This window comes from Mesitornis unicolor, unplaced genomic scaffold, assembly GCF_000695765.1.
Source record: "Mesitornis unicolor isolate BGI_N332 unplaced genomic scaffold, ASM69576v1 scaffold9834, whole genome shotgun sequence".
NCBI classification, from domain to species: Eukaryota; Metazoa; Chordata; class Aves; order Mesitornithiformes; family Mesitornithidae; genus Mesitornis; species Mesitornis unicolor.
In genome coordinates, this window is record NW_010178035.1 from 54,304 (window position 1) to 81,217 (window position 26,914).

The 26,914-nt window shown below is 34.3% G+C and overlaps 1 protein-coding gene across 1 annotated transcript in view; it reads right to left on the reverse strand.

Annotated features, from left to right (window-relative positions):
* Positions 1 to 26,914, reverse strand: part of LOC104538929 (activating signal cointegrator 1 complex subunit 3-like) — a gene marked incomplete at its 3' end in the record, with an annotated part of 145,929 nt that overhangs the window by 47,209 nt on the left and 71,806 nt on the right. The window contains 3 exon segments of the mRNA XM_010182310.1: positions 1,819 to 1,890; positions 5,395 to 5,571; positions 16,779 to 16,943. Coding sequence (XP_010180612.1) covers positions 1,819 to 1,890; positions 5,395 to 5,571; positions 16,779 to 16,943 — 414 coding nt within the window.

Consider the following 26,914-nt stretch of genomic DNA (forward strand, 5'->3'; position numbering starts at 1 on the left):
GTAAGTTTTAAATACTCTGAAGAGAAGTAACTGGTTGGTATTTAGATGTGCATTTAAGAGAGTTCTGCAACATACCAGAACTAATATTTTCAAGCAACAAAGTGCTTAACAGTTACAAAAAATTGAATCAAATTAACCAAAGCATTCTGAAACCAAATCAACATTTATATAGCAAGGGAAACCACACTTCTGCTTTGTCAGAAAACACACTCCTTATTTGGTTGTTGGTTTGAAATAGAATTTTCAGAAATTGAGATCAGCAATAGCTTCTGAAACTGTAATGTTAAGTAGACTACAGTTCTTTACTTGACCTCTTTCAGCTGTAGCTAATGACTGAAAAAAACTACTCATGTATACAGATGTTAGTACATGAACTAAAACTATTCTCAAGAAGAACTACAAAAACATATCCTGCTAGGAATAAACTTATTGTACTTGAAAAAAATACAAGTTTGTAGACAGTCTTTTTCCTCAGTCTGAAGAAAAGAGGGGAAGAAAGGTGCAATAAATACACTGGAACAGCATGCAACTTCCTCCCGGGAATCCAAGATATGTTACTTATTTAGACACACATTTAAAGAATCTGCTACTTGTAGGTTTATCTACAGCAAGTAAAAAATAGACAAAATCATAACAAGAAATGAAAGATAAGTGACTAAACATAACTCAGCGTTAGGAATTTGCTAAGGTATGTGTATAATTGACAATAAGGAGAAAATAAACTAAAGTTCCCTTGGTTCTGCCAACAAATTTTGTTAACACTCTTCACTCAAGAAAATACCAGCATTTCCATATGTAATCTTCATGAAAGTTTTCTGAATGTAACAAAAGTAACTGTTATCAAGAAGAGAAGTGGAAGAATGGTGTTAAACCAGGGGGAGCAGGAGGACTAAGAAGCTGTTGCTGAAATATTTTTCCTCCAAGTCATAAAAACCAACTGTTCACCTTTCAAAAAATCTGAATTCACAATCTGAATATTCTGTGAAACGTGCAATTTTTAGTGTGACTGTGTGGGAAAGTTTTATGTATATGCTGTTTAGTGGAAAGCTTCTTCAAGGATCACATTGCACTGGCATTTGTTCCTGCTCTGAACAGGAGCCATACCTGCTTCAACTACTGCTGCTCACATTGCTGCATCAGCAAAGTCCTAATAAAAAATAAGATGTTGCGTGGGGGTGATTCAGGAGCACAACAATAACAGAATAATAAACCATTCAGGCAAATCAGGTAAGCCCACTGTCTTAGTGGAGGGGAATATTAAACTTGAAAATTCACTACAGAAACCTCTACTGTGAAGCAAAATGAAGGATTACTTCCTTTAAAAAGAAAACAAAACAGGAAACCCAGGATATTTCAAATGACAGATGCTGAGCACTTGTGTTCCATGTCTAGAACGCTCTGCACAATTCTCATCCCTCATCTCTAACACAAGGCACTAGGATTTGAAAGATATGGAAAGGCTAAGAATAACCAAGTGCTATATTTTTTTAATAATTAAATTTTCCTAAGTCTAAAGGTCTCTGAAGTACTGGCCTACTTTGCCTTGTAATTTTAAAAAAGTAACATAAATATACATTAATTACTTTAAATGATATAAAGTACCAGGAATTCTCACCTTAGGTAGAAACTAACAATATTTAGCCAGTTTAGATTTTCTTGCATGCTGTTTCTAGAAAGTGTTTTCAAGATTAGAGATGATCTCTGAAGTGACTTATCTCAAAATAATTACAACAACAACAACAATTTCTTAATACATCATTATGATGACCAAAACCAATTTCTCTATATGTCTTCTGAATGCAAATAAACAAAGAATACCTGGTGTCCAGCCATTATTTGTTTCAGCACATTTTCATAACATACTTCGTCCATATGATTCAGCTGCTGCACCTGAAAAACAAACATCGTACTTCATATTAAAAACATTTCTATCTTTATATATTTTCTACTACATATCAAGCAACTCACAGTGATCCATTATAAAAAAAGATTATACAATTACATTTATAATATACTGATTCCCACTCCTAACAATATCTTTTTGGTATTCTTAAATTCACAAATAGAACATGAAAAAAAAGTAGATAAAATACAAGTAAAGGCAGTGGATAGTAAATTTATTATGTGACTGTGTTGGTTTCTTTAATGACAAAAGAGATGTAACCCAGTTCTATTCTTTACTTTATCTGCTTCATATTAAGGAATCTTACTTCTACAGGATATTGATGAAGTATCCATTTTTCCATTTAATACATCACCTTACCTAACGTTAATTCCTTCCATTTGGTACTGTAAAAATAGTTTTTACAGTGCAGATCTACATATCCAGGAAATTACTGATTGTCAGCTGCCTTGCCATAGAAAACAGAAATTTCTTCATCGTTGGGACATGCACGTGGAACACTGGGAGTACCATGTAAAGAGTTTCCACTTATGAGTAAATAAAATGCTTCAAGAAAGTTTCACAAAAACCAGTTCAGTTAAAATAAAAAGTATTATTCAAGCTACTCTAAAGATGATTTTTTTTCAATTTCTTTAACGTATCACGATATAAATAGCATGTATCTACCTGAATGCAGCTCAGTACTAAGGTTGTAACAAATAAAAATAAATGAGTTAAAAATCAAAATAATCACTCCATTCTTCATTTGTGCATTCATCAGTAGAAAGAAGATAGTTGTTTTACAACCATATTTTTGACACAAAGAAATGTTTTACAAGAGTAAAGCACGTAAGAGTTTGAAAATGGAAATTTAACACTTGGAGCTCTCTGAATAGCTGAAAGTTGAAAAACAGCTTTAAAACAGCTTCAGAGGGAAGAAGAGAACATTCATATTTGGCATTGTACAAACATAGAACTAAAAAGATGAGACAATATGCGTGCCAGAGCCAAGTAGCCAGTCTAATTATTCTGAAAATGAAAGGTTAGTATTTTAATTAATTATTTTTTCAAATAATAACAAATGAAAATCATTAAGGAGAAACATATATAGGCAGTGGATGAATACAAAGGTGGACATATATATACACACACACACACATACATACAAATGCAACTTCATCTATTTCCATTTATACTTAAGGAGAAAAATATAATAATGCATAAAGAAAAATAACTGACATTAAAGAAGAATATCTGACATTAACAGACCTCTGACTGAAGAAGCCAAACTTCTTGATCCCATATGCTCCAAGAGTTTCAACGTATAGAGTTTTAAGAGCTTTCCAGGCTAACTTCTATGCATGATAAATAAATCATGCTGTCCTTGCCTTTGAAAGCTTGCCTACAGTTTGTATGTGATTCAGCAAATCACTAATCAGTTCCAAATTTTTGGGGAGATACTTTGGAAGAAGGATGTTAGAAAGCTGTGGCAAAGCATCTACCTAAATAAACTAACAGCTTTCTATGTACTTGCAACTCATCAGTGTGGACAAAGACACAGTATTTATTGCACTTGCTGATGTTCTAAGAGAACTACTTTTGAATCTGTGGGCTCTTACCTTGCTTTCCTCTTCTCATAGAGAGTGGAAAGAGGCTAACATTGGCAATAATTTGGCAGCTTCAGTATTAGCATTATCCTGAACAGAATCTTTTCTCAAACAAGCTTAATACTTTTACTTTTCATTTGCTATAAAGTGTATTATCTTGATTAAAAAATGTATTTTACTCGATGAAATCCAGAATGACATTCTTCTGAAAAGCAAAACGACGAACTCCAGCCTGGCTGTGGATTTAGCAAAGCAGTTGTCTTTGCCAGCTACTCACATTTCAAAATAACTTCTACCTCCTAATATTTCCTTTTTTTTAAAAAAAAAAAATTTACTGGGTTATTTTAATAATTTCAAACTTTATAGGATAATTTGAATATTTCTTTGATTTTTTAAATCTTAAATGCATTCTAAAGTGAGTACAAAGAAATAGTCTTTCCTTTTTTCTTACCATACTTTGGAAATAAACTAAATATTCAAATCAAGTATCTGTAAAAGATTAAAGAAAAGCAACAGCAAATAACACTGAAGGTACTTGAAACAATTAATGAAGGTTAAAATATGCAAATCATGGCAAGCACCATAGGGTAAACTATTCTTGCGTGTATAAACTTGAAATGGCTCCCTACAGTTGTAAAATAAGTTTCTTTTCTGCACTGCAGATGGAAAGAACTACTTAACCTAGTAAGAAAGGCAATGTCCATTTTTACAAAAAAGATAAAATATATTATTACCAATTAAGCTATGAAATTAATTATTAACTATTAAATTTAATTTCTATTAAATTAAATCACAGCAGATTTCCTAAAAGTTGAGCTATATAAGCTTCAATTAGTGAAATGCATAAGAAATCTTATGAAAAAGTGTTTGTATTAAATACTGTATTAAAAAAAGAATTATAATTTACATGCCAAGTGGCACTGCACTTATGATTTTAATAAGAATATTATACCTGACCATGGCATTAATGCTTCCCCAAATGAGCAAGAATAGAAAAAGTAAAGAGGTTTATTCAGGGACTACTTTAATGTGTTTTTTATCAGATGTGCACACACGATAGTTAATGGCTTAGCATGCTAAAATTTTCATCAATAACTTATACGCAAATAGTATTAATGCATGTCATATTAATATATATATACACTCAGGTTTCATAAATGCATACTTTCTTACAACATTCCTTATGCATCCTTATAGCTAAACAAGAAGCACCACATTTTTTTGCAAGATGGAAAACTGAAATGAGAAAGGCAGAATGATCAGCTGCTACAGTGATGCTGCAGTTGAGGGTGGTGATTTCTCCTTGATCAAGCAAAACTTACTAGTGAAGTGGAGGCAATGCAAAGCTAGATACCATTGTGTCCAATTTATTTACATGGAAGGCTCCAGGGGCACCTTATTGTGGCCTTCCAGTTCCTGAAGGCGTCCTATAGGAAAGCTGGGGAGTGACTTTTTACAAGGGCAGGTGGCAAAAGAACGAGGTACAATGGTTTTAAACTGGAAGAGGGTAGATTTAGACTAGATATTAGGAGGAAATTCTTTACTGCGAGGGCAGTGAGACACTGGCACAGGTTGCCCAGGGAAGCTGTGGATGCCCCCTCCCTGGAAGTGTTCAAGGCCAGGCTGGACAGGGCTTTGAGCAGTGTGGTCTAGTGAGAGGTGTCCCTGCCCATGGCAGGGAGGTTGGACTGGATGATCTTTAAGGTCCCCCAACCTAAACCATTCTATGATTCTATGAAATAAAATTTTAAAAGCACCTTTCAATCATGAATATCTTTATACAGAGGAAAACACACTTCATAACAGCCCTGTATGATAAAAAAATCTGGAAGCCCCTACACCCACATACATGAAGCACAATCAAAACAAACAGCAACCCTTTCTTTGGCATTCATGATTCTTTACCTTATTGGTTGTCTTAATTCCTATAAAGGTTTGCCCCAGCGGTACAGGTCGGAAACGGCTATCAAAGTAGAATAGTCCAATGTAGGGATTGACGTGCAGAAATGTAGCAACATCAAGATAATTGGGTAATGTAGCTGAAAGGCCCAAAATCCTAATCATACTTTGTGTAGATTCAACCTATTAAAAAACAGAAAGCCTATAAATGATCCAAGTGTTATAAGCAAAGAAATCAAGAACAGTGTTTTAAAACATCCCCTATAAAACAGTAACTTGAAACAAGCAGTTAGTACTTTCAATAGAAGGTGAACAATAGATGTGAGTTAGTGATTATCCTGTATTGAAGAAACCAGAGCACTCTGCAATTCCATCAAATCTTGCTTATTCATCTTTCTATGTTATTGTACTTTTGCCCTCCAAAGAGTTAGCAGTCATTAACTGACACGGAGGAACAATAGCAGTAAAACTGGCTTTGATAAAAATGGATAGTCTAATTCATAGGCAAAACTAGGACAGATAACGTGGTACCATTTCTTCCTTAGTCCAAATCACACCACAATTCTGAAAAGAAAGAATGTAATTTGTGTCATTCCTCAGCCTTGGCTTTTGCTTAGACCTTTCCACAACTCTCAGACGATCTATTCCAGTTCATTACTATCTGCATTTCTCCAGTATGCAGCAGTACTTCTGCAGAGTTGAAGATATTTAAATAGCAAGAAGTCACTCAGTAAAAGACATTTTTTTAAGATGCCCCAAATGTTTGCATTACAAGCATTCCCATTCAATAAGGGAAGGAAATGGTACTTCACAATGTTCCGTATAAAAGCCTGCATATTATGTGTATTTCCAGGTAATTTTCAAAAAGAAAAAAAAAAACAGACAGAAGACTTGAATGAGGAAAGTACACAAGAATTTTCCCATTTCCTTTTGGAATATTAAGAGCTGTGTAGGCTGGCTCACAACTTTCTTACTAGCATAATTATTTAGAAGTTCACAGTAATTTTCATCAGAAGGCTTTTTAGACACTATAGCTGAAGCTATATATGAGGTTCTCAACTTGTCTCAAATGTGTGAATATCTCATGATGAGTAAGGCAGGTAACTTCTACCTGGCTATATCCTATTCAAAACAATATAAGTTGTTACTTAGAATGCAGATTTTTGAATCACTCAGGTGTTTGAGTTAAAGTGAAAGGAAGTGTCATGTAATTAAGACAGACAAAAAATTTTCAAAAGAGATGATTAAACAGTGTATGGAGAGCATTCTCAAGGAAGGGAAAATACACCATGTAACACAGGCCTGGTGAATAACAAGTACACCAAAATAACAAACCAAATGCTAAAAGAAACCACCCCCACAGCTCCACAGACATCAAGCAGACAAAGTAAACCACTATGTTGCTTGGTAATGGACATAACAAAAAATTGGACACTTAAAAGTGTGGACAAAACCAACTGAATGACACAGAAAACCTACTGATTGGCACTTTTGCACTTTGCAAAGGAAAGCCCAAGCACAACAAAATCTTACATGTAAACACAGATTTTGAGGTGACTGGGACAAACAAGAGGTTTCATTTTCAAAAGAAGCATTATTATTTCTTACACATCTTTTTATAGCTGCATTATGTGATGACCTAAGTGTCATCAACCTCAACCACACTGTTTTGAGGAGTTCGAGGTTTGGTGGAGTTTTTTGTTTGTTTGTTTGGGTTTTGGGTTTTTTTTTTGGGTGGGGGCGAGAAGTGAGTTGTTCTCTTTTTTGTTTGCTTGGGTTTGTTTGGTCTGGTTCTAACTCCATCCCCTAGAGCACCACCTCCTTCTGCACTGACCTTGCTGGCTACAGGGCTGTTTCTCACACTTTTTTTTCTGACTCTTATCTCAACTGCTGCACAGGGATTTTACTCTTCCTTAAATACACTTTCCCAGAGGCACCAACGTGGTGGCTGCTGGGCTGAGCTGCACCCTGCAGTGGGTCTGTTGGAGCTGGCTGGAACTGGCGGTATCTGGCATGGGGCAGTCCCGGCCACTTCTCACAAGAGACTGCCCTTGTAGTCCCCCCACTGCCAGTGCCTGGGCACTTGCACTCAGTACAAAGGTTTAATTTACTTAATTACACTTTTATGCGCTTTTTTTTTTAAACTTTAATCTATAGGAACAATAACCGTTTGGTGACATATTTATGCTGTTCTTTGTTCACAATCACCTGTTAGTAAGCACAACAATCTGAAAGGGTAACTGAGCTCCAATCTGGAAAACATTATTTGATTTTGCTAAATTCAATAACAATTTGTTTTCAAATCTCTAAGAGCCTGAAAGCAGTAGTTTGAAAATGTGCTCAGTTCCATCTGAAGCTAGGAAAGCATCTCAAGTATTTAAACAATTAACAAGAACTCCGCTTAACAACCATGGAAATTTGAATTTTTACAGCAATTAACTGTAAACTGTTAATTCAAAGTTTTCTTTCAAAATACAAACAAAGCCTAGAGAACAGCTGCAGTTTACTGAGACTTGCCACTTTCAAAACCTTTTTTAAAAAGGAGCCATTGAACTTCATTGATCAGGCAGTTAAGGAGTTGGTTGAAAACCCTCAATTACAACTTCACATGAAAACCGCAGCAGAGTTAACACAAGCAAGTAATTAAAATTACTAATATACATAGCACATTTTCAAACAAAATATATTTTTGTATATTTTACATTATACTTTGCATATATTTGTGCATGTGTATACATAATGCCTACATATTTTTTTTCTATTTATAAATCTAAAATTTATAAATTATTTGGAAAATTAGTTTTATATTTATATCAAGCCACAAAAATCAACTCAGAGTGCTATAAAAAAACAGGCAATAACGTCTTTTGCTCTATAGCAACATTTTGTTAGTCTTCATAATTAAACTATTAAGACTCTAAATCATTCCATCAATTTCTTTAACTTCTTTCAAGGCCATCCAAACAAAAAATCTTTATTTTTTAACATCTACTTTTATATCCACTTAGCAACACAAAATATCAGTATTTAATATATATATATAAATCAAGAAGCAAATAGATCCTAAAAGACAAAATGTGTCATAACAGTTCTTCAAATTATTTTATGCTTACATCAAATTCAAACTGTAAACTAAAACCCTATGTGTCTGTGTATCATAGCATATGTATACAGAATGAGGTTTTTTAATTCTTTTAATTATACATGGCAATATACAAACAGTAGTGACAAACTGTGCTAAACTAAAGTTAGAAAAACAAAATTACCTGAATACGTAACCATAAAAAGTGATTTATTTTTGCATTTTCTCTGTGATTATAATTCAGTTTCAATTATTTATCTATTATTCAACTATCCAAGCCCTACAGAGACCTTACTTTTCATAATAGCTTTTAGAACTCTTACCACATTTCAGAATGCATTTTCTTTACATACATTTTTCAACTACTTTTCTGACTTCCTCTTGAAGAGCAAGCATTAATACATTTTGCTCTCAGATGCTTCTAAAGAAAAATACGTCTTGAAAGTGTGCAGATGGCAGTTGTAAATATAGTCCAGTGAAACATTATTATGTGCTGGATCACTTGTTATTTGGTCTTAAGTGTCAACTCAAGATTATGCCTTCATATACAAGACACTATGAACACAGACTTTTCCCGAAATTGCAGTAAAAATTACTGAAAGACATTTTGGATAACAAAGTTTATTGTTTACAGTTCCTATCACTGGCTGGTGGTATGCAGCTAAAAGCTGTTTCTTCACTAATAGCACACAATCTCAACTATTTTAAACTTCATATGCATTTAATTATCTCAGTAAAATTATAAGCACCATTTGGAACTTACAAGGCTTTATTTGGAAAACTGAACTGTCACAGTATTTGCATATCATGTTCCTTGAAAGCTTTGCTAAATATATTTTATTGATTTGATGTTACACTGGAAGGAAGAAATAAAATTGCCATAACTATATTTAATTGACATATCTAATTACTATATCTAATTCAGAAGATTCCATGATGGCATTCAGAGAATTGACAGCATGTTCACCATACACATTTGCAGAACATGATTATCAAACCATGAAATTCCACATATACAAAAAACATAAATGGAAGATAGCTATCTAGTACTGATTTCCACACTCAAGCATCACCTGTGTTTACACTGTAAATGATAAAGGAACAGGTATGAGAAGTGCCTCTGCATTGTAAATTGATCACAGCAGGATCATTTTCTTCCTAACGGGGTTTTAAGATTTGCATATTATCTCATTATGTTACAGCCGCCACTCAAGAGCATACAGAATATGCATAGAGATGCACATTTATCTGACTTATAAAGTTCTTCCTCAACCTTGCTATCTTGGCAGTCTTCCCATTTCCATGTATTGAAATGTCACATTCATAGAATGAATTACAATAAATCTGGAAAGCATATCCCCGATTGCTCAACTCAAGCACAGAATTAAGTGAAGCAGACAAGTTTACATACTCTAATCTCTCAAGAATTGGCCACTGGTTAGAAATTAATCTGATACTCTGATAACCCAGGATTACTTCAACACACCCTCCACAGTCAGTCTGTATGCCCTTCAGATGTACACTAAAGGCGAGATACACAGAAAATTAGACACAAGTGTTTCTTAGTTTTTAGTATAGATGTGCAAGATGACGAATTCTTAACTTAGATTCCCAAGTTTCTTGCTCAAGAGTGGTAAGAATGAAGTACTCCATGTGGGGATTCACATTATTTATTAGTTAAATACTACCCTACACAAAGAATGGCTCTAAGTCTCAGCCTCTCACAAGATCTGTTCTTCCCGTTATCCAGAAAAAAGGAGAAAAAAAAAAGAGAAGAAATTCATAGAACATTTAAAAATAAATTTAAAAGTGTTTCAAAATTACTAAGAAGGACATTTGTTAGAATGTTTCACCAGTGTTTACTTGTTTACTGATATCTTGTTTACTGTCTAATGAAAGAATTAAGAAGTTGACAAGCAGTCCACACAGGTGATACTTTCCTAGTTTTAGAAACAAAAATGGAAAAAACAGTAAAATTGTAAAATCAAAAGTACATAGTAAAAATGCAATTACTGTTTTGACGATTTGACATAGGATGTTATCCACAACTCAAACGCTCTGCACAGAATGCATTTGTTACTAGGCAACCATCTAGTTAAGTAATTTTATAAATGAGTTTTACTCGGCTTCCAATGAACCCTGAAAATACTGTGATCTCAGCCCTCCATCTAGAATATATTTAAAAATCTAGAGCTACTGAAAAAAATGTAACCAGGCAGAAAGCACTATTAGAAGAAATATTATTTTCCCTCATCTAAATATTAAGTACGCAATATGCCTTAAGAAATGACATTCTGAATATAACATTAAGAGATTTCTATGTCCTGCACAGTGCCATGCCAGTTTTTCTTGAATGACAGAATACCTTTTCAAGCTATACTTACTGTTTTCTTTCTACAAATCACTTTAACTGCTTTACCATATTATGAAAGAACATAAAACATATGACAATCACTATGACCTTTTAAACTCCATGGATATGTCATGAAAATGGAAAAGTGGACATATACCAATAATAAAAAAGCATGTTGTTTTAAAAAGTCATTTTTATACAACTGCAAGATTGCCAGAAAATATAACAAGATATATCTAGACTTATGTAAGTCATCAGACTTATGGTAGCACAACATACTGTTTAAAAATAACTTCACAGAATAGCACAAAAACATGTATTAAATTTATCACAAGCTGATGGACTGACAGATTTTAAAGAGAATGTATAATTGAAAAACTGCAATTAAAAAGGGTTGTCTCTAATTGCTTTCCAAGCCTGACTCTATTCAATATTTTTCATTTATTGCATATCATGGGCAAAATTAAGTGGTGACAAAAAGAGCAGGTGATTGGCAGAATTAATATAACTGATGTATGCGTCACCCATATAGATAAATCTAGGTTGATGGTCCCATTCAAACTAAATTTCTTCTAATTTAGCTCATTCTATAAAAGGCCATAGCTGCAAACTGAGACACTGTTCTCAGGAAACATTCTTATAGCAACAAATAAATCCAGCAGCAACTACAGGGAGGTTTGTCTTAATGAACAAGCATTTGATTGTAAGCTCCAAAGATAACGTGTTAAGCACACTAAGTACATGCAATTCTTAGAGGTATAAAGAGGACAGGACTGAGTAATAGGAAGAAAATGCTCTACCTCTGCCACAATCAAAATGAACACAAAAGTTCCATAACCTGTTTTGTTGACATTTTAAAAACATAATTGCAAATACAAGTAAGTTCAGTGAAGAGTCTCACGACACTATAGTTAGAAACCAAGAAAAATATTGTAGAAGGTTTCAGTAAGCTTGTTTGGTTTATCCTGTCACAGAAGATCCTGAGAAATTTGATTAGCCTATATGAGGAACATCAATGAGATAGAAGACTAACAGCAGGCCTTCAAGATGAGAAATGAAGAGCCAAATGAAATGCCAGTGCCATTCTAGTCCCAAAAGACACATATAGGAACTACAGTGGGATACCATTAGAGGACAGATATATAGCCCTAATCAGGCATTCTGAAGTCATTAGCTATCAGCCTGGGTTTCTATTTCTTTTTTAAGCTGCTCAGATTTTCTTAATCCTGAAAGAGATTCAAAGCACATAAAAATACCTAATTTAATAACAAATAGGCATTTGGCTTTGGGTGAGAAACCTCTGAACGTGCTTGCTTCTGGTTTCTAGTAAGAAGGTAAATCACGGAAAAAAAGGCACAGAGAAAGGGTAGAGATAATAAAGAACTAGAGATATTGAAAATGCATCCAGAGCAAGGAAAACTACGAGATGGCTGAGAGGGAAGGTTTCTTAAATAAGGTGTCATGAGGAAAGAAAGCTCAGACAGGAAACATGAGAATTTCCAGAGCACGAGCCACCATCTCGTGGTCACCACAGCCAAGGCTGCGTTGAATCTTCACATCCCCAGCGAGCCCCTCCCTTGCTGGTGTGAGGTGCAGCACAGCACCTCCCCTTAGCTCCTCTATCACCTGGAGGAGAAACGTCACATCAATGCACTCCAGGAACCTCCTGGACTGCTTGTCCTGCTGTATTGTCCCAACTATTATTTATCTAGCAACTTTGCTGATCTAATACAAAAACATAAAACAGCTGAAAATTACATCTGAAGAATGAGACTGCAGTGAGAACAATACTTGTGTGTCTAAGACAGGAGCTTCAGCTCTCCAAAATCTGAGAAATCTTCTACTATGAATTTACTTTAATTTATCATTCACATAGTTGAGAGAAGGCATCAAAACTCACCTATCACTCTACTATAATATTCAGTATGTTTTTTGTGAAAAAATACCCGCAAGGGGCAAAGAAGTCATCAAAATCTCTGAATAATTATGACAAAATAATTCAGTGCCCTTTAAATGCGGTCAACTTTTTTTTCTTTCAAGCTAATAAGCTTAGCTGCTATTACAGAAGTGTGAAAAGTTTGATTAAAAAGTTTAAGTATTTCTGTTTTATATCTGCATTAAATAAAACTTTAAACATCAAAGCTATAAATTGGATTCAAAGAAGTTGTTTGATGTTATACCTAAAGTATATAACAGAGCTCAGAGCAATTTTCCCACCAAAATGTTTAGCAAAGTCAATTTAAATTACTTGCAAAAACATTCTCTAAAATTTAAAAAGTGCAAACGTGCACGAATATGCTGTTCATTCTGCTATGAGTAAAACTGTCAGCAATTCCAAGACACTTGCTCCTTCCAGGTTTTTAAAAAACATATTATAAAAAGTGCCATAAGTTAAAATGAACATGTTAAAGTCTTACAGTAAGTGGTGTGACTCTGCTCATATAGAGGAAAGTAGAACCATAATTCAAATATTTTGAGGTACAAATTAGGACAGACCTGCTAATGCATAAGGACATTCCTGTTCTGAGAATGCATTTGTACAGCATATGAATACAGATCTCAAAACAGTCTTTTCTGGCACACTTATAGGCCCAAGTAGCTAAAACCGGAATTCTTAAAATGACACCAACCCCCTCCCTACCCCTCCCACCTCAGGAAATGTTAAAAAAAAAGCCATTTTCTGTTTGTCTATTATTCACCATTTAAGCAAAACAACCCTCACACATTGACAAAATGACAGAGATGCTTTTTCTGTAAGACAGGATAAAAAGCCCTGCAAAATGTAAACGGCACTACATTATACATCCTAACCTGCACAGGAATCATGACAATGTCTCATAAGACAGTCTCATATAGAGGCTAGGGAAGTAAGATCCAGATGAACCTACATGTACATACCATTATTAGAGTAGCTATTAGTAATTTATTGAAAAGGTTGAAGCAGTATTCAAAGGAATTCATCACAGTTCTGTCCTTGAAGTGATACAATAAATGACTGTTCCAGGTCAGGACAAAAGTCCAACTACTTCAAAACCCACAGTCTCCCAGAGTCAGAAGAGGCAGTACAAAAACTGGGAAAATGCCAATGGTATTTGCCAGCATAGCGCTCAGTAACTACAGCCCCCAGTCTGATCTAGTGACTATTCATCTGCAGTGGATTTTTCTTTCAATTACTTGTCTCATCACTTTCTGAATCCCTCCATTACAAATTGGGAAAAACTAGTCAATATTTCTGCTTTCTTAAACCAGTATACAAATAAGGTAATAGATTTCAGCAATTACTGCAGTGGTGTAAATTGACATATTGACATAAGTATATTTTAGATTCATGTTGTCAATGGGGTTTTTTGTCTGGTGATTTTTTTGGGTTTTTTTTTGTTGGGTTTTTTTTAATAAGAATGGAACAACTATTCTTACCTCCTGTGTGCATGAGTATTGAATGAGTATGATGTTCCAATAAAAAGTATGTTTTAGAACTACTTTCAGAAGCACTGGAGAGGAGCTTAACATTTCACACAGAATTGTCAAAGTCAGAAGGACATTCTCCAAGGATGGACTGGACATCCTGGGTTTAGTTCCTGCCCCAGGGACATTTATGAATTTGTATCAAAATGCAGAAAACAGAACTATAAGAAGGGAACACAACTAAAGAAATGTAACCAAATATTTTTTTCTTTGCAAAATAGAACCAAAACATTATTAGGTCTGATATTTTTACACTTAAAACAGCTGTAATAGTATTTTCACTAAACTCCAGTGAAATACTTCTGAAATCAGAAAATTTGCGTTATCTTTTTTAGTCACCAAATAGAAGTCCCAATAATTTCATAATTAGTCATGGTTGTATACTGCAAACTTCATAGAGCTATGCTTGCAGGCTCAAATGCCACAGTATAAGATTTCAGTGTAATTTTTAAAACCAACCCTCTTCTTATCCATTTCCACATTAAAAAGGTAAAAATTTGTACGAAGCGTTTCCTGTTTCTTTGTTCCCAAGCTCTCCAGGTTTGCAATTCAAAATATTTTTGCCTGGAATAGTTTTCTACTGCATAATTGTAAGTTTCTACAAGTAGTTTTGTTTTCTTTTTAACTATGAGGGTTTTTTTAGTGTATTTTTATACCGTACATTTTCTGTCTCTTCAACTACCTTCTTGTAACAATTCATAGTGGATTTCAATACTTCCTTTCTTATCAACTTAGAATACATAAGGTCTTCAGAAAGGTGGTGAGATAGTTTATGTCAAGATTTGTGTTTTGTTTCACTTACAGAAGGGTTACAAATGAGGAGCTTCAATTCCAGAAGAATTAAACTCCAACTTGGTAGGTAAAACAAACCTTGAAATCTTAGAAGATTAAAGCACCCTAGAGAGCTATTTTTTAAATGAGTGTTGAAGCAAGATAATGCTATATTACAATAAACATACTAAGAGCAGGATTCAGTACCCATGACATGGTTGCCTCAGATTTTATATTCCTTAAGTTACCTGCATAGGTTTGACAGACACAAAAGGAAAAGATCTATGGGAGATTTGTGTCCAAATGAAGCAGAAACAGGATGCCAAGCTGAATAATGTAACACAGATAAAATGGCTCTAGACATATATTTTGGACAGCTGAAGCCTACCTAACAAAGTCTAACAAAACTTCACACTAAAAAATGTGAAGTTTGCAATCTGACATGAAGACAATGATCTTTCTGGACACTGCTAAAAAACAAGGTAATCAAATCCATTTCAGAAACAAAATACAGTATCAAATTGGCTATGCTTCAGTGCCCTTCAGGTAGTCTAAACTTTACAAAGCTCCTCTCTCCATTAAAAAAAAATAATCTTTCCAAGTTCAGCTTTTTCTAAGGAATTGTTACTTATGTTGTTTTTTAGACAGGAACTTCACACTTTCTGTATTGGATTGCAGCGGACACTCATTTTATTCTGTTTTTAGCGGAGCTGGAATCAGATGATTCAGAGAGCATTAACAAAGTTAGCGTAGCCTTAACAAGAAAAAAACATCTTGAAAGCTAAAAGGCTTTAAACATTGAACATGCTACAAATAGAGCCATAACAATACCAACTGTGTTTATTTTGAATTTGTTACAGATTATTTGTATTGACATACCTTTGCTCTCCATGAAAAAAAAGGCATTCTATCCTTTCCTTACCATTATTTATTTATCCTAGTTCCATCCTTTTTATTCACCCTTAAATTCCACATTTTATTTTTCTCGTAAATGCACATCTCACCATTGAGATCAATCTTATTTACTGCCTAACTGAATCTTTCTTTTGTACAAGATTTAGGAAAAAAAACCACCATGCATTCATCCTTTTCTCCTTTTGCCATTTCAAATCTTAGTATTTTGAAAGTACCATTAAAGCATGAGAAAAAAGAAAAAGGACCAACTATGCTAAAGTAAAATTTATGTAGTATTTTTCTAGCAGTCCTGAAAGTTCTACATAGATTCAAGACACTACTCTTAATTAAGAAAAAAAAGTATCTTGGGAAAACTGCTCATTAAAAATCAGCATTCCTGGTAAGAAAATACTTTTAGTTTTGGTTACGTGAAAACATTAACCTGATTATTTTTTGTTTAAAAAGGTTCCATTTTGCTGTTACTTGTACAGTAAATAAATTAATATAAAGGAAACAAATCATATAGCTCGGTAATAAATAATACATCCTAGGAATAGTTGACACAATACAGAAGAGAATCACAGAATCACAGAATCACAGAACGTTAGGGATTGGAAGGGACCTCAAAAGATCATCTAGTCCAATCCCCCAAGAGAAGGTAGAATACAAAAATTTTTCTTCATAATTAGTACAAAATAGCTATAAAATAAATTTTAAGCTGCCTAAGCACTTTGATTTCATTGTCTAAGCATTTCTCCATTTAACTAAAATCTACCTACTCTTGACCAGGATAAAATTTTTTTAATAAGATTTTTTCACTCTTACCTGACGTAAAGTACGTGCGACTATACTTTCAAGTACTGGTCCTCTGTCTTCATGCAACAGGTGAACTTCATCGAGAATCAAGAGTTTTACCAACTGAGAGAGGGCTACATCACCAACACTTTTTCTTGTCACTACATCCCATTTCTCTGGAGTAGTCACAAGCATCTAGTAGAGAAAAAAAAAGGAGAACTATTAAGCATGTACAGAGAAAAATCCAGATTCAAATTTATAAAAGCCCAGTATTTTAATATACAGCAGAGCAGATGCAACTTAGAAATGAACAAAGGTGTCTTACGTTTTACTTACTTTAAATATACACAATTTGCTGTATCTATATGTCTTGGATGGCCATTAGTGGCATTCAATATGGAAAACCATACAGAAATATCAGCTAATAACTTCAAGATACTGTGCACCATTTGTATACATTTTCCCTGTCCATGTCCTTCCTGTGTTGAGGGCTCCAGAGCTGGACAGTGTACTTCAGGTGAGGTCTCACCAGAGCAGAGTAGAGGGGCAGAATTCAATGTATGTGTCCCACTAAAAATTATCTGTGATAAAATATTTCTAACCTTCACCACAACACAGTAAACACCTAAGACTGCCTTTTACCTAAATGTGAGCTGGTAGTTCCCAATTCCATATGAAATGCTTTCTCCTTAAGGCACACTTTCAAGTTGTACATTTTAATATCTTAATCCTTGCACTAGCAAAACAAATTAAACAACCTTCATCAGTCCTGGAAAAGGTAGCTTCCAAGCTTTATTGTTTCATGTAGATACATCTTTGGTAAGTCTTTATTATGGGTGCTATTTCCTGCATGCTCTCGCAAATGGCTCCTCTTTTTGCATAAATCCCTAAATAATAGACTATCAAACAGACAAAACTGAGTCAAACAATTGTAGTAACCTTCATTCTCCACAATGACAACATACTCAGCAGTCACCTCACGTGACCTTAACACAAGAATTCAGGAAAGCAGGATTTTTAAATTTCAAGTCAGACATAAAGTGGTCACTCTAAAAGAAAGTATCTCACTCCTCCCCCAAAGAAATTCTCAGCAGCTGTTTCAAACAGAAATAGAAATGCAGATTTCTCATATACTATTCAACAAAAATAATTTCCTATTTAAGTGCCAACTGCTATGTATAAAACCCCCACAGAACTGAATCTCATCTCCTGAGAGTAATAACATTACTTTCAGTACTCTTCAGTAATAACTTGCCTGCAAGTTATCACTATGATTTAAGAGCAATTATTTACTGTCTATTCATAACAAATCTAAAGAATCTCTATCAAAGCTTGAGGTTTCTGGGACAGGCACAAAGCTTACATTACAGTCTCACTTATTGCACACACAAAAAACCTAGAATTATTAAAACAAAGGTTATTCTGTAACTTTGCAGTAGAAAATCAGACAGGAAATAAAAAGGAAAATTCATATTCTATTGTTTCACAGGCCCCAGTATAAAAGTTTAGAAATTGGGCAAATCTTGTTGAGGTGATATCTAGAGCAAAATGAATGCTTTAATAAGTAAAAGCAGAAGGGGATTGTTTGATTATCTTGACTGAAATGAGTATTTTTAAAATTCAACTTCCAATCATTGAAAAATATTAAGAATTGGCAAAACGGGGAAACTCCTAACACCTTTGATAAACAAGCATGATACTAAAAGAAAACACAGCCCAGTGATCATGAACCTGTAAGCAGTTCAGGTTTATATATGAGCTTATCAGCTTCTGACAGGATCTAAAGAATAGGAAGCTTGTTTTCTATAATTCTTGCTTTTTGCCCTGTTTCTTCCACTCAGGATCTTGAACTGCAGTCAAGTCTGCCTTTGATCTTCACATTTCCCACCAGCCCCTCCTTATTGGTGAGTATGAGGTACAGCACCAGCACCTGCCCTCATTGGAAGTTCTCAACAGCGCACTGCAGGAACCTCCTCAATTGCTTACATCCTGCTATGTTTCTTTCAAAATATTAGAAAACAATGTATCTTACAAAACACATGCATTTATGAATACTTTTTTCTTCACTTGATCTTCACAAGCTATATCCCGACAATATTTATTTATATATTCTCCTCAGAGAAATATTTTTTCCTGCGCTGCCTCTCAATATTGTTCCAGTCCAATTGTTTTACTGTCAGAATATATCAGTTTCTACTAATTAACAAGAATTACTCCTCAAGACATTTTGTGATACTACAAAAAAGATGTTCCTGTCCTGCAATATTTAAAACTTAACATATGAAAGACTCAGTGAGTCACTAATATCACAGAGAGTGGTGGTGTGTGTAGGGTGTTTCTATGTTTTGTTAAAATATTACCGGGTGCGTTCTGTTAGCAAATACAGATTTTTCAAGTGCTTGTACTCCTACAAAATAGTAGGTGTAAAAATGTATGACCGTAATTTATGAGCTGAATTGTAACACTACTACAGATGCAACTGTTATCACTTTAAAATGAGCCATGTCAACCACAAAAAAATTAGCAGCTGTACTTCCACAGAACATTAATTAGCAAACAGTGAGGAAATATATTTAGCAATGCATATTAAGACTTTAAAGTGTGAAATACTACAAATGCAAGCTACTTAGCTTATTTGCTAAATCTAAATTGGCAATGTTCAGATTGTAGGTTTTTTTTTAATGTCAGTCATGTTATAAGAATATATATTTAAAACTGTATCATTAATTTTTCTGAGTGATGACTAAATATTCATTATAATGGTCTTTTACTTTGATCTTAATTTAAAACAGCAATTTTACTGAAAGTAATGACCTGAATTAAAAGCTATACTTGATATTCTGTCTCATTTAGTAAGACCAGAGATCTCCAGAGAATGTCTTGACAGAAAATATGATTGATTCTTATATTTATTTTGCAAACAGAAATCACAGTTGAGAAAAAATTTCACCAAAAAACCCCAAACAAATTAGCTTTGTAGTCTCAAACCATAAATTGAATTCAAATATATAACGAAAAATATCAGCTAACAGAAAATGTTGACTATCAGCAAATGTTAACAAAGCTACAGATTTTTTTTTCCATTAAAAGAATAAACAAGCCAGCATTATGATCCATCTCATAATTAGTTTTAAATGTAGTAGTGGCATTTTTTTAATAATTAATTTTCAAACAAAACATATTTTATCCACAAAGTTATAAACTCAAAACTCATATTCAGCAAAAGCATTGTGCTTTGGTGGTAAGGGAAGGACACAGTAAACCAAGTCTTGAATCATCTTTTCAATATTTTGGGATTTTTTTACTTTGATTTATCAGCTCATTGAGAAGCGTGTTCATTTATATTGCTATTTTACCACTTCACCTCTTTCAGTATTGAAATAGCTAGAAAATAAAGTGTCACATTTGCTTAATGAACTGCAACTCATGCAAGACATTTCAATCTGTTTTTTGTATTAGGGTATGGCTGAACAGAAATGGGTTAACTGTCACTATTTTTACTGTCAACATAAATTTCTCTCTGCATATACAATTCTCCTTTTGTAATGCTTTTTGGATTATCATTACTGATTATTCCACACCGACTTTTTCTACTACGGAAAACATGGGTTTATCACAAAGAGTCTTCTGTCTTAGGTGAGGAGTGCCAATCAGTTTCACTTTTATACCAAAAAAGATCAGTTAAAAAAATTCCCCAAAAAAAACCTTTCAACCAAAACCAATTTCACTTAGCTTTGGGGTTATTTAACATATCCCTACATTGCTTTACATAATGTTTAAGTAAAAACTCAAACAAAAAGTCTAATTACTTCACTTTGAAAACTGAAGTAAAAAGGGATGACAGTAACTGATAATTTCAACATCAACTGATAAAATTTCGAGTGACTGTGAAAACGCATTTTTCTATAATTGTATGATTTGCTAACTATTTTTGTCAGTTTCTCTTCAGTCCCCTTAGAAGCCAGACTTCATAGTAAGAGAACATGTTGGAAAATGCTGGGGTTTGTTGTTGTTTAGGTTTTTTCTTAGAATGAAAAGGCTTATGGTCTCACTGAAATCAGATGATCTTCCATTAATTTCTTAGAGTCTAACATTAATTTCTAGCAGTTGGCACAGCCTGCAGGTTTACCTTTTCAATAGCTCACTTGCAATCCTTTGACTTTTTTTTTTTTGCTTTAAGTTCTCCCAAACACATCTTGCACATGACTAGTATCCAATTTCTGCTTGAATTTGTGCATGCACTCTGAGGCTACTAAATCTATGGTTATCCCCTTCACACTCCCACAGGTTCAACCTGCTTATGAAAATATTTCAGAACAAGCTACATAAAATATTTAGTTATAACGTCTCATACTACAAAATTCACTGCTTTTAAGTTCTTCAACATAATTTTTGAGAACAGTTATCCTCTCTTTAGCCACATTGGCCTCCAAGTGTGCCTGCCACTTATCTGAACTTTTATCCTTCCATACGTACAACAATAAACCAAAACTCAGAAAAAACTCCACAGATAACTTCCTAATTAGTAGGATAGCCAGAAAACAATTAGAAAAGACATAGGTCATTCTTCCTATCTGCTGGATACTGTCAAGTGAAAACATATAAAGAACTAGTTGACCAAGATCTCATGTTAAACATCTACTGAATGATAGGAGAAAGCGACTGGTGTTTGGTATATTCTGATGCAATATTCTGATATTCTGATACATATTCTGATTACAAAATGTGGGAGAACAGATGGTTGTGAATCACCAAGTTCATAAATTAAATTCTCCCTGCCCTGTTATCTTAACAGTGGAGTCTCAAAATAGTCTACCTTACATCTGTTCTAACCTTTCTGGAAGGTAAGGCACCATTAGTAAAGGAGGCATGCATGGCAAATTTCAAAAACGTTCTCATTTTAGGTTTTTGCTTTATCAGACCTGATAACAACCTAAATTTTGGGACTGACAAATATAAGTTTGCATATTGTAATTGAGTAAACACTCTACAAGTGACATTATACCTTTGGCAATTTTTCTTAAAAGAGATTTTTATAAGTTTTTGTTCCTGACGCATATGATAAATACAATTCAACCATTCTTTAAATACAAGACTTTTGAATGAATTGATGAAATTATTACAAAGGAACGATATTGTTAGATTTCTTATAGCAGAGATTCTATGGACAATCCTGAGAACAAAAATGAAACATTCCCAACAAACAGCAGGAACAGAAGATTGAAAACTAGCCTGTTGTAATCAGTCACATTCAGAAAATAGACCTTGCTGCCAGTGAGCAGTTCAATAAAGTGATTTTTACAAAATCAGTATGAGAAAAGGCTTTTGCAGAACTACAAAATTGGTATCAACCATTAGATTTTAAGCCCAAATAAAGAACTAAAGAACTGCCAATTTTGCAGGCATTAGAATCAGCCAGTAAAATAATCCCAGAGGACTACCCTGAATTGAATTTATTAATTAAAAGCTCTGAATAGAAAAGTAACAAGGTTGGCAAAAGGTAGATAAAATTCTGAAGGACCAAAGCAGAAGATACACAAAACTAAAATCTCTTACAACTGCACAAATAGAGCAGTTGTTCCACCTCCCAAACACTCATCTTCAGCTTAGTATTCACTTCTGTGTTTTAATTTTTCTGCAACCGTATTCATGAATAAGTTATGAGCAGTTTCCCAGAATCATGGTAACTTAAAATGTTTGGTTTTATTTTTTAGTAGTCTTATGTAAAGAGGGTAGACTTAGGTTAGATATTAGGAAGAAATTCTTTACTGCGAGGGTGATGAGACACTGGCACAGGTTGCCAAGGGGAGTTGTGGATGCCCCCTCCCTGGAAGTGTTCAAGGCCAGGTTGGACGGGGCTTTGGGCAACCTGGTCTAGTGGGAGGTGTTCCTGCACATGGCAGGGGTTGGACTGGATGATCTTTAAGGTCCTTTCCAACCCAGACCATTCTATGATTCTATGATTCTATGAAATGTTAGGCAAGAACTGTTAGAGATGGCAAGCCGGTGTGCAACTGCATGTAGATGTTTTCACAGAAGGTGGCGAAAACATCTTTTTCAGGCGTTTTTCAGAGAAGCAGCAAATACTTGTCATCAAGAATAACAGTAGTAAATTTTAACATTTTGCCATGACCATTGCTTGCTTAACCAGAGCAAGAGTTTTCATTCTCATGCAAGCAGGAACAGATACGTACCTTACTATGGTATACAAAATTTTTCTACTACAAAACAACTATAGCTCAGCATAGATTCCATAAAATCATCATCCTGTAGGGCTACAAGAACCTTACTATGCAGGTTCTCATACTGCATTGACAAATGCAGTATGCAAGTCCTCTCTAGTAAAGCATTATATTCATATTCTCTATCGTTTGTTTGCCCCCATGCCCTGTGCATGAGCACATAGTAATTAATATGTGGTTACACAGTTTTCTATAACATAAAAGTTAGAAAAGTACCTTGATCTTAGACTAGATAGTGTTGATATTTTGCGTAACAGCACTATTCCAAAAATAAGCCTGTACACTGCCCTGTGGCAAGCACAACAATAGTATTATGAACTAACGTGTAGTTTTGACATCTTTTCTTAACATAGTATGTAAATATGTATGCCTATATTATGTCAGAATTGTGGAAATACATAAAATGGTAAACACACATACTTTCAAACATTTGATCTCTTAGTTTTGATTCACATTATTGTACACACTGGGCATTAATATCGATCATTCTTTCCAGAAAGAAACTGTAGAATAAGATAAAAATTATAATGAACAAATCCAGAGGCCTCTGCATAAGGAAAATATTGCGGATGTCAAATGATCACAGTAATAAAGCTTGCCTGTTACAGGAAGTTTTCAAAACGAAATTATCTTCCTAAAGCTGGATCAATATCCACAAACATTTCATGATCATGTCACCGCAGCCTTGGAGCACAACAGAGATTCTCATATATAATGTACCTATCTGAAAGCACTACTTCCTCTTTGCTTTGAAATCATAAGAATAGCTGCTAAATAGACAACAAATATTCTTATTTATGTTATTTTAAGTTCTCAATATTGTTTCTCAAAGCTCTGATTAAATCAACAAGAAATATAAATTTCCACTGAAATTTCATTCTTTATTTACTTTACCCTCTTACCAACCATTTCTTTTTCATTTTGCATTAACATTTCTTTGTACCTTTCTCACTTTCTATAAAGTAATCCCTTGAGTATTTCAGTATCTTTAGGAAAGGAAAAAGAAAACAAAATCTTATTATAAAAAACACCTGATGCCTGTGGCTATGTGAGCATCTGTCCTCAAAAGGCTACTTCCTGTGCAATGACTACTGAGGTCAGAGTTACTCATTTTGTTGTCAGCATAAAAGGTCTGATGGAAGACACCACAGCTAAAACTAAGGAGAAGAGACTGAAACTGCTAAAATAAAGCCTGGGAATAACTGAAATATATATTCTCAAATAGAAAATGCATGTAAGGCATTTCAGAAATTTGCATTTTCACAGCATAAAACAATTATTAGATATGACTAGAAATTATTTCTTCATTTTCAGATAAGTAAGAATTCTTCTGCTGAAACTAAACGGGATGAAAGAAAGCATCATTCTCAAATACAGGAATTCAGTAAACTTACAACAAGTAACGTTTTCTGAAGTGCCTCGATGTTAGAGAAGAAACAATTTTAAGGCTTATTCCATTTGTACACTCAGTTAAAGAAAAAACACAGTTCATGTATGAAATACAAAGTCTAAGGATCTAAAACCTTTGGAAAGCATGGAACCGGCCTCTTTCTGTGTTTGCGTCCTCACCAGAGGGATCCATCATGGATGGACAGGAATGAAAAATTCTGGTCTAGCCACTGCTGCTTTCATGTCAATATTCAAAGACACTCTCTTAAAGGTCTACTTCTGTAGATTTCAATTAATATAACTTCCTCATCTTTATTGTATTCACCTTACTACTGGTCTCTCTTCTTCTACCAGCTTCCTTACACACATCTGTAATCCCCCCTTACTGCACTTGAAAACAGCATTTAAGAATATGTGGCTGATCCTAGAGGAAGCTTTGTTCAGTCACAGCCAGGACTCCTCATCTTCTGACAGCTTTTTGGCAAAGGGACATGGGCAAACTACACAGTTTACTCTATTCATGCTATAACTATTTATCTTGGTGCTTTGTTCTGGCAGAAAGTTCACTGCAAGAGCTTTACTCATGCAGAAAGAGACACAGAAAACTGCACACAACTACACATGTCCAGCCGGAGCAGCCTTTCACTGGAATGCAGCATATTCTTCAATTCTATAGGGAGGGCTGCTATGCTGGTGCTTCAAACAATTTGGAAATATTTCCCTTCTAATCAGTGTTGCTTTGGAGCTTCTCACAAATTTTAATCTTAGATACCTGATATCAGACCCCATGAGGGACACCTTACCACTTTGGCACTCTCAGAGGTAAACCTTCATCAAAACATGTTACAAGAGCAGCAGCCTGCAAGTCACTTTTATAATGCTGTTTTTATCCCTCTTTTTATTGCACTCTTCCTCTGGGTGATTTATTCAACCATTTCACAAAACCTCAAGTGAGCTGGAGCTCGGGCAGGGAGTGGAATAAACATACAGAAAGTAAAACAGAGGGCAGCAATTCAAAACAAGAATTTGAGGTAGGAAGGTAGGGAGCAATAAATAATGAATACAAACATTTTGTTTTTCATAAATCAGAGACAACGATCTCATGCTGTGTTTCACACAGTTAAAACAGAATTATGTCCCCAGTAAAGCAGATTCCTTACAATACAAAGATATGCAGATGAGTAGTGTGCCCATTTGGGTGAGCAGAGGATGTTATACCAAATGTTAACATCTATTTGAGCCTAAAGTAATGGCAATACAGGATCACATATACATCTACATACGTATATATAAATAAAAGTATCTTAGAAATATTCAGTAATAAGACTATGCTTACGAAAAGTATCTACATAAAAGATAGAGTTTTTCATGTTAAAAGACTAACGGGTGCATTATATGGATGTATATTAACAGCAATTAGTAAGCCACCAAAGCTAACACCAATAATCACTCAACAAAAGGTCCAGAAATCAACAAATGAACAACAAAAATTGTAACAGCTACCACTCAGAACTCATTAAAATGGCAAATGAATTTTTAACTAAAAAAACGTAACATTGTTCAGCACATTTTGTAACTTAATCCTAGGAACTCATATAATTACAGACGATTTAGTTTCTTTACAGAACCCAGCTAGTCCAGCTCATGAAAAGAGAATTGATTTACAATATATCAGCACACCTCTTTAGCAGAGTAAGATACTTATGACACATCTCACATGTACTTTGAACTGATTGTTTCAATAGTATTTTATTTATTTCACAGTTAGGATTAACAGATGTGAGCCTGTATGCTAAGATTCAGAATTTTATGTTTTCGGCACAGACCTGGATGTCCCAGCGATTACAAAATTCATTTATAAGCTTCAATACTACTTTCAAACCTCAATACATTGGTCTCTAACAGAGTCAAAATAAAATGGAATCAAACCCAGTACAAGCAGTCATGCTGATAAATCGGATAGAATAATTCCTTTTTATTGCTGCTGTGAAAGCATTGAAGTTTTTTATATTCTTACTAAAAGAATATAAAGCTTTACATGTGGAGTAGTTACATTAATCAGAGAAGATACTATGACAAACAATATACATTAGGATCACAATAGCTGTAATGACAAGTAATATGATAAGAGCACCTGTCCTCTATTTTTTTTCTAGGAAAAAACGGTCTGTTTAGAGTCAGTACAAATCTTATTTTAACAACGATAGTGTGGAAGAACAGCTTGCACGCTTTGTGAAATTTAGCTCTTGTATTGTAAAATATATAATTAGTCACTCAGCCTTCATGTTTAAATAATGATCTAAATGTTTTAAAGGAGTTTGATCCAAAACATTACTCTCTTTTCCTCTTTGCTGTTAATCAGTTCACTAATTACAGTTATACTAACCTCTGATACATTACTGTCAGGTCTGATTGATGCCAATTGCTCCCTTAATCAAATCTGACAACTTTCAGCAGGAACAGTCTCTTGAGACTGCATCCAGCCTGCTTGTTTTCAAGTCTTCCCAGTGTTATTTCGCATTTTCTTCTCCTCAA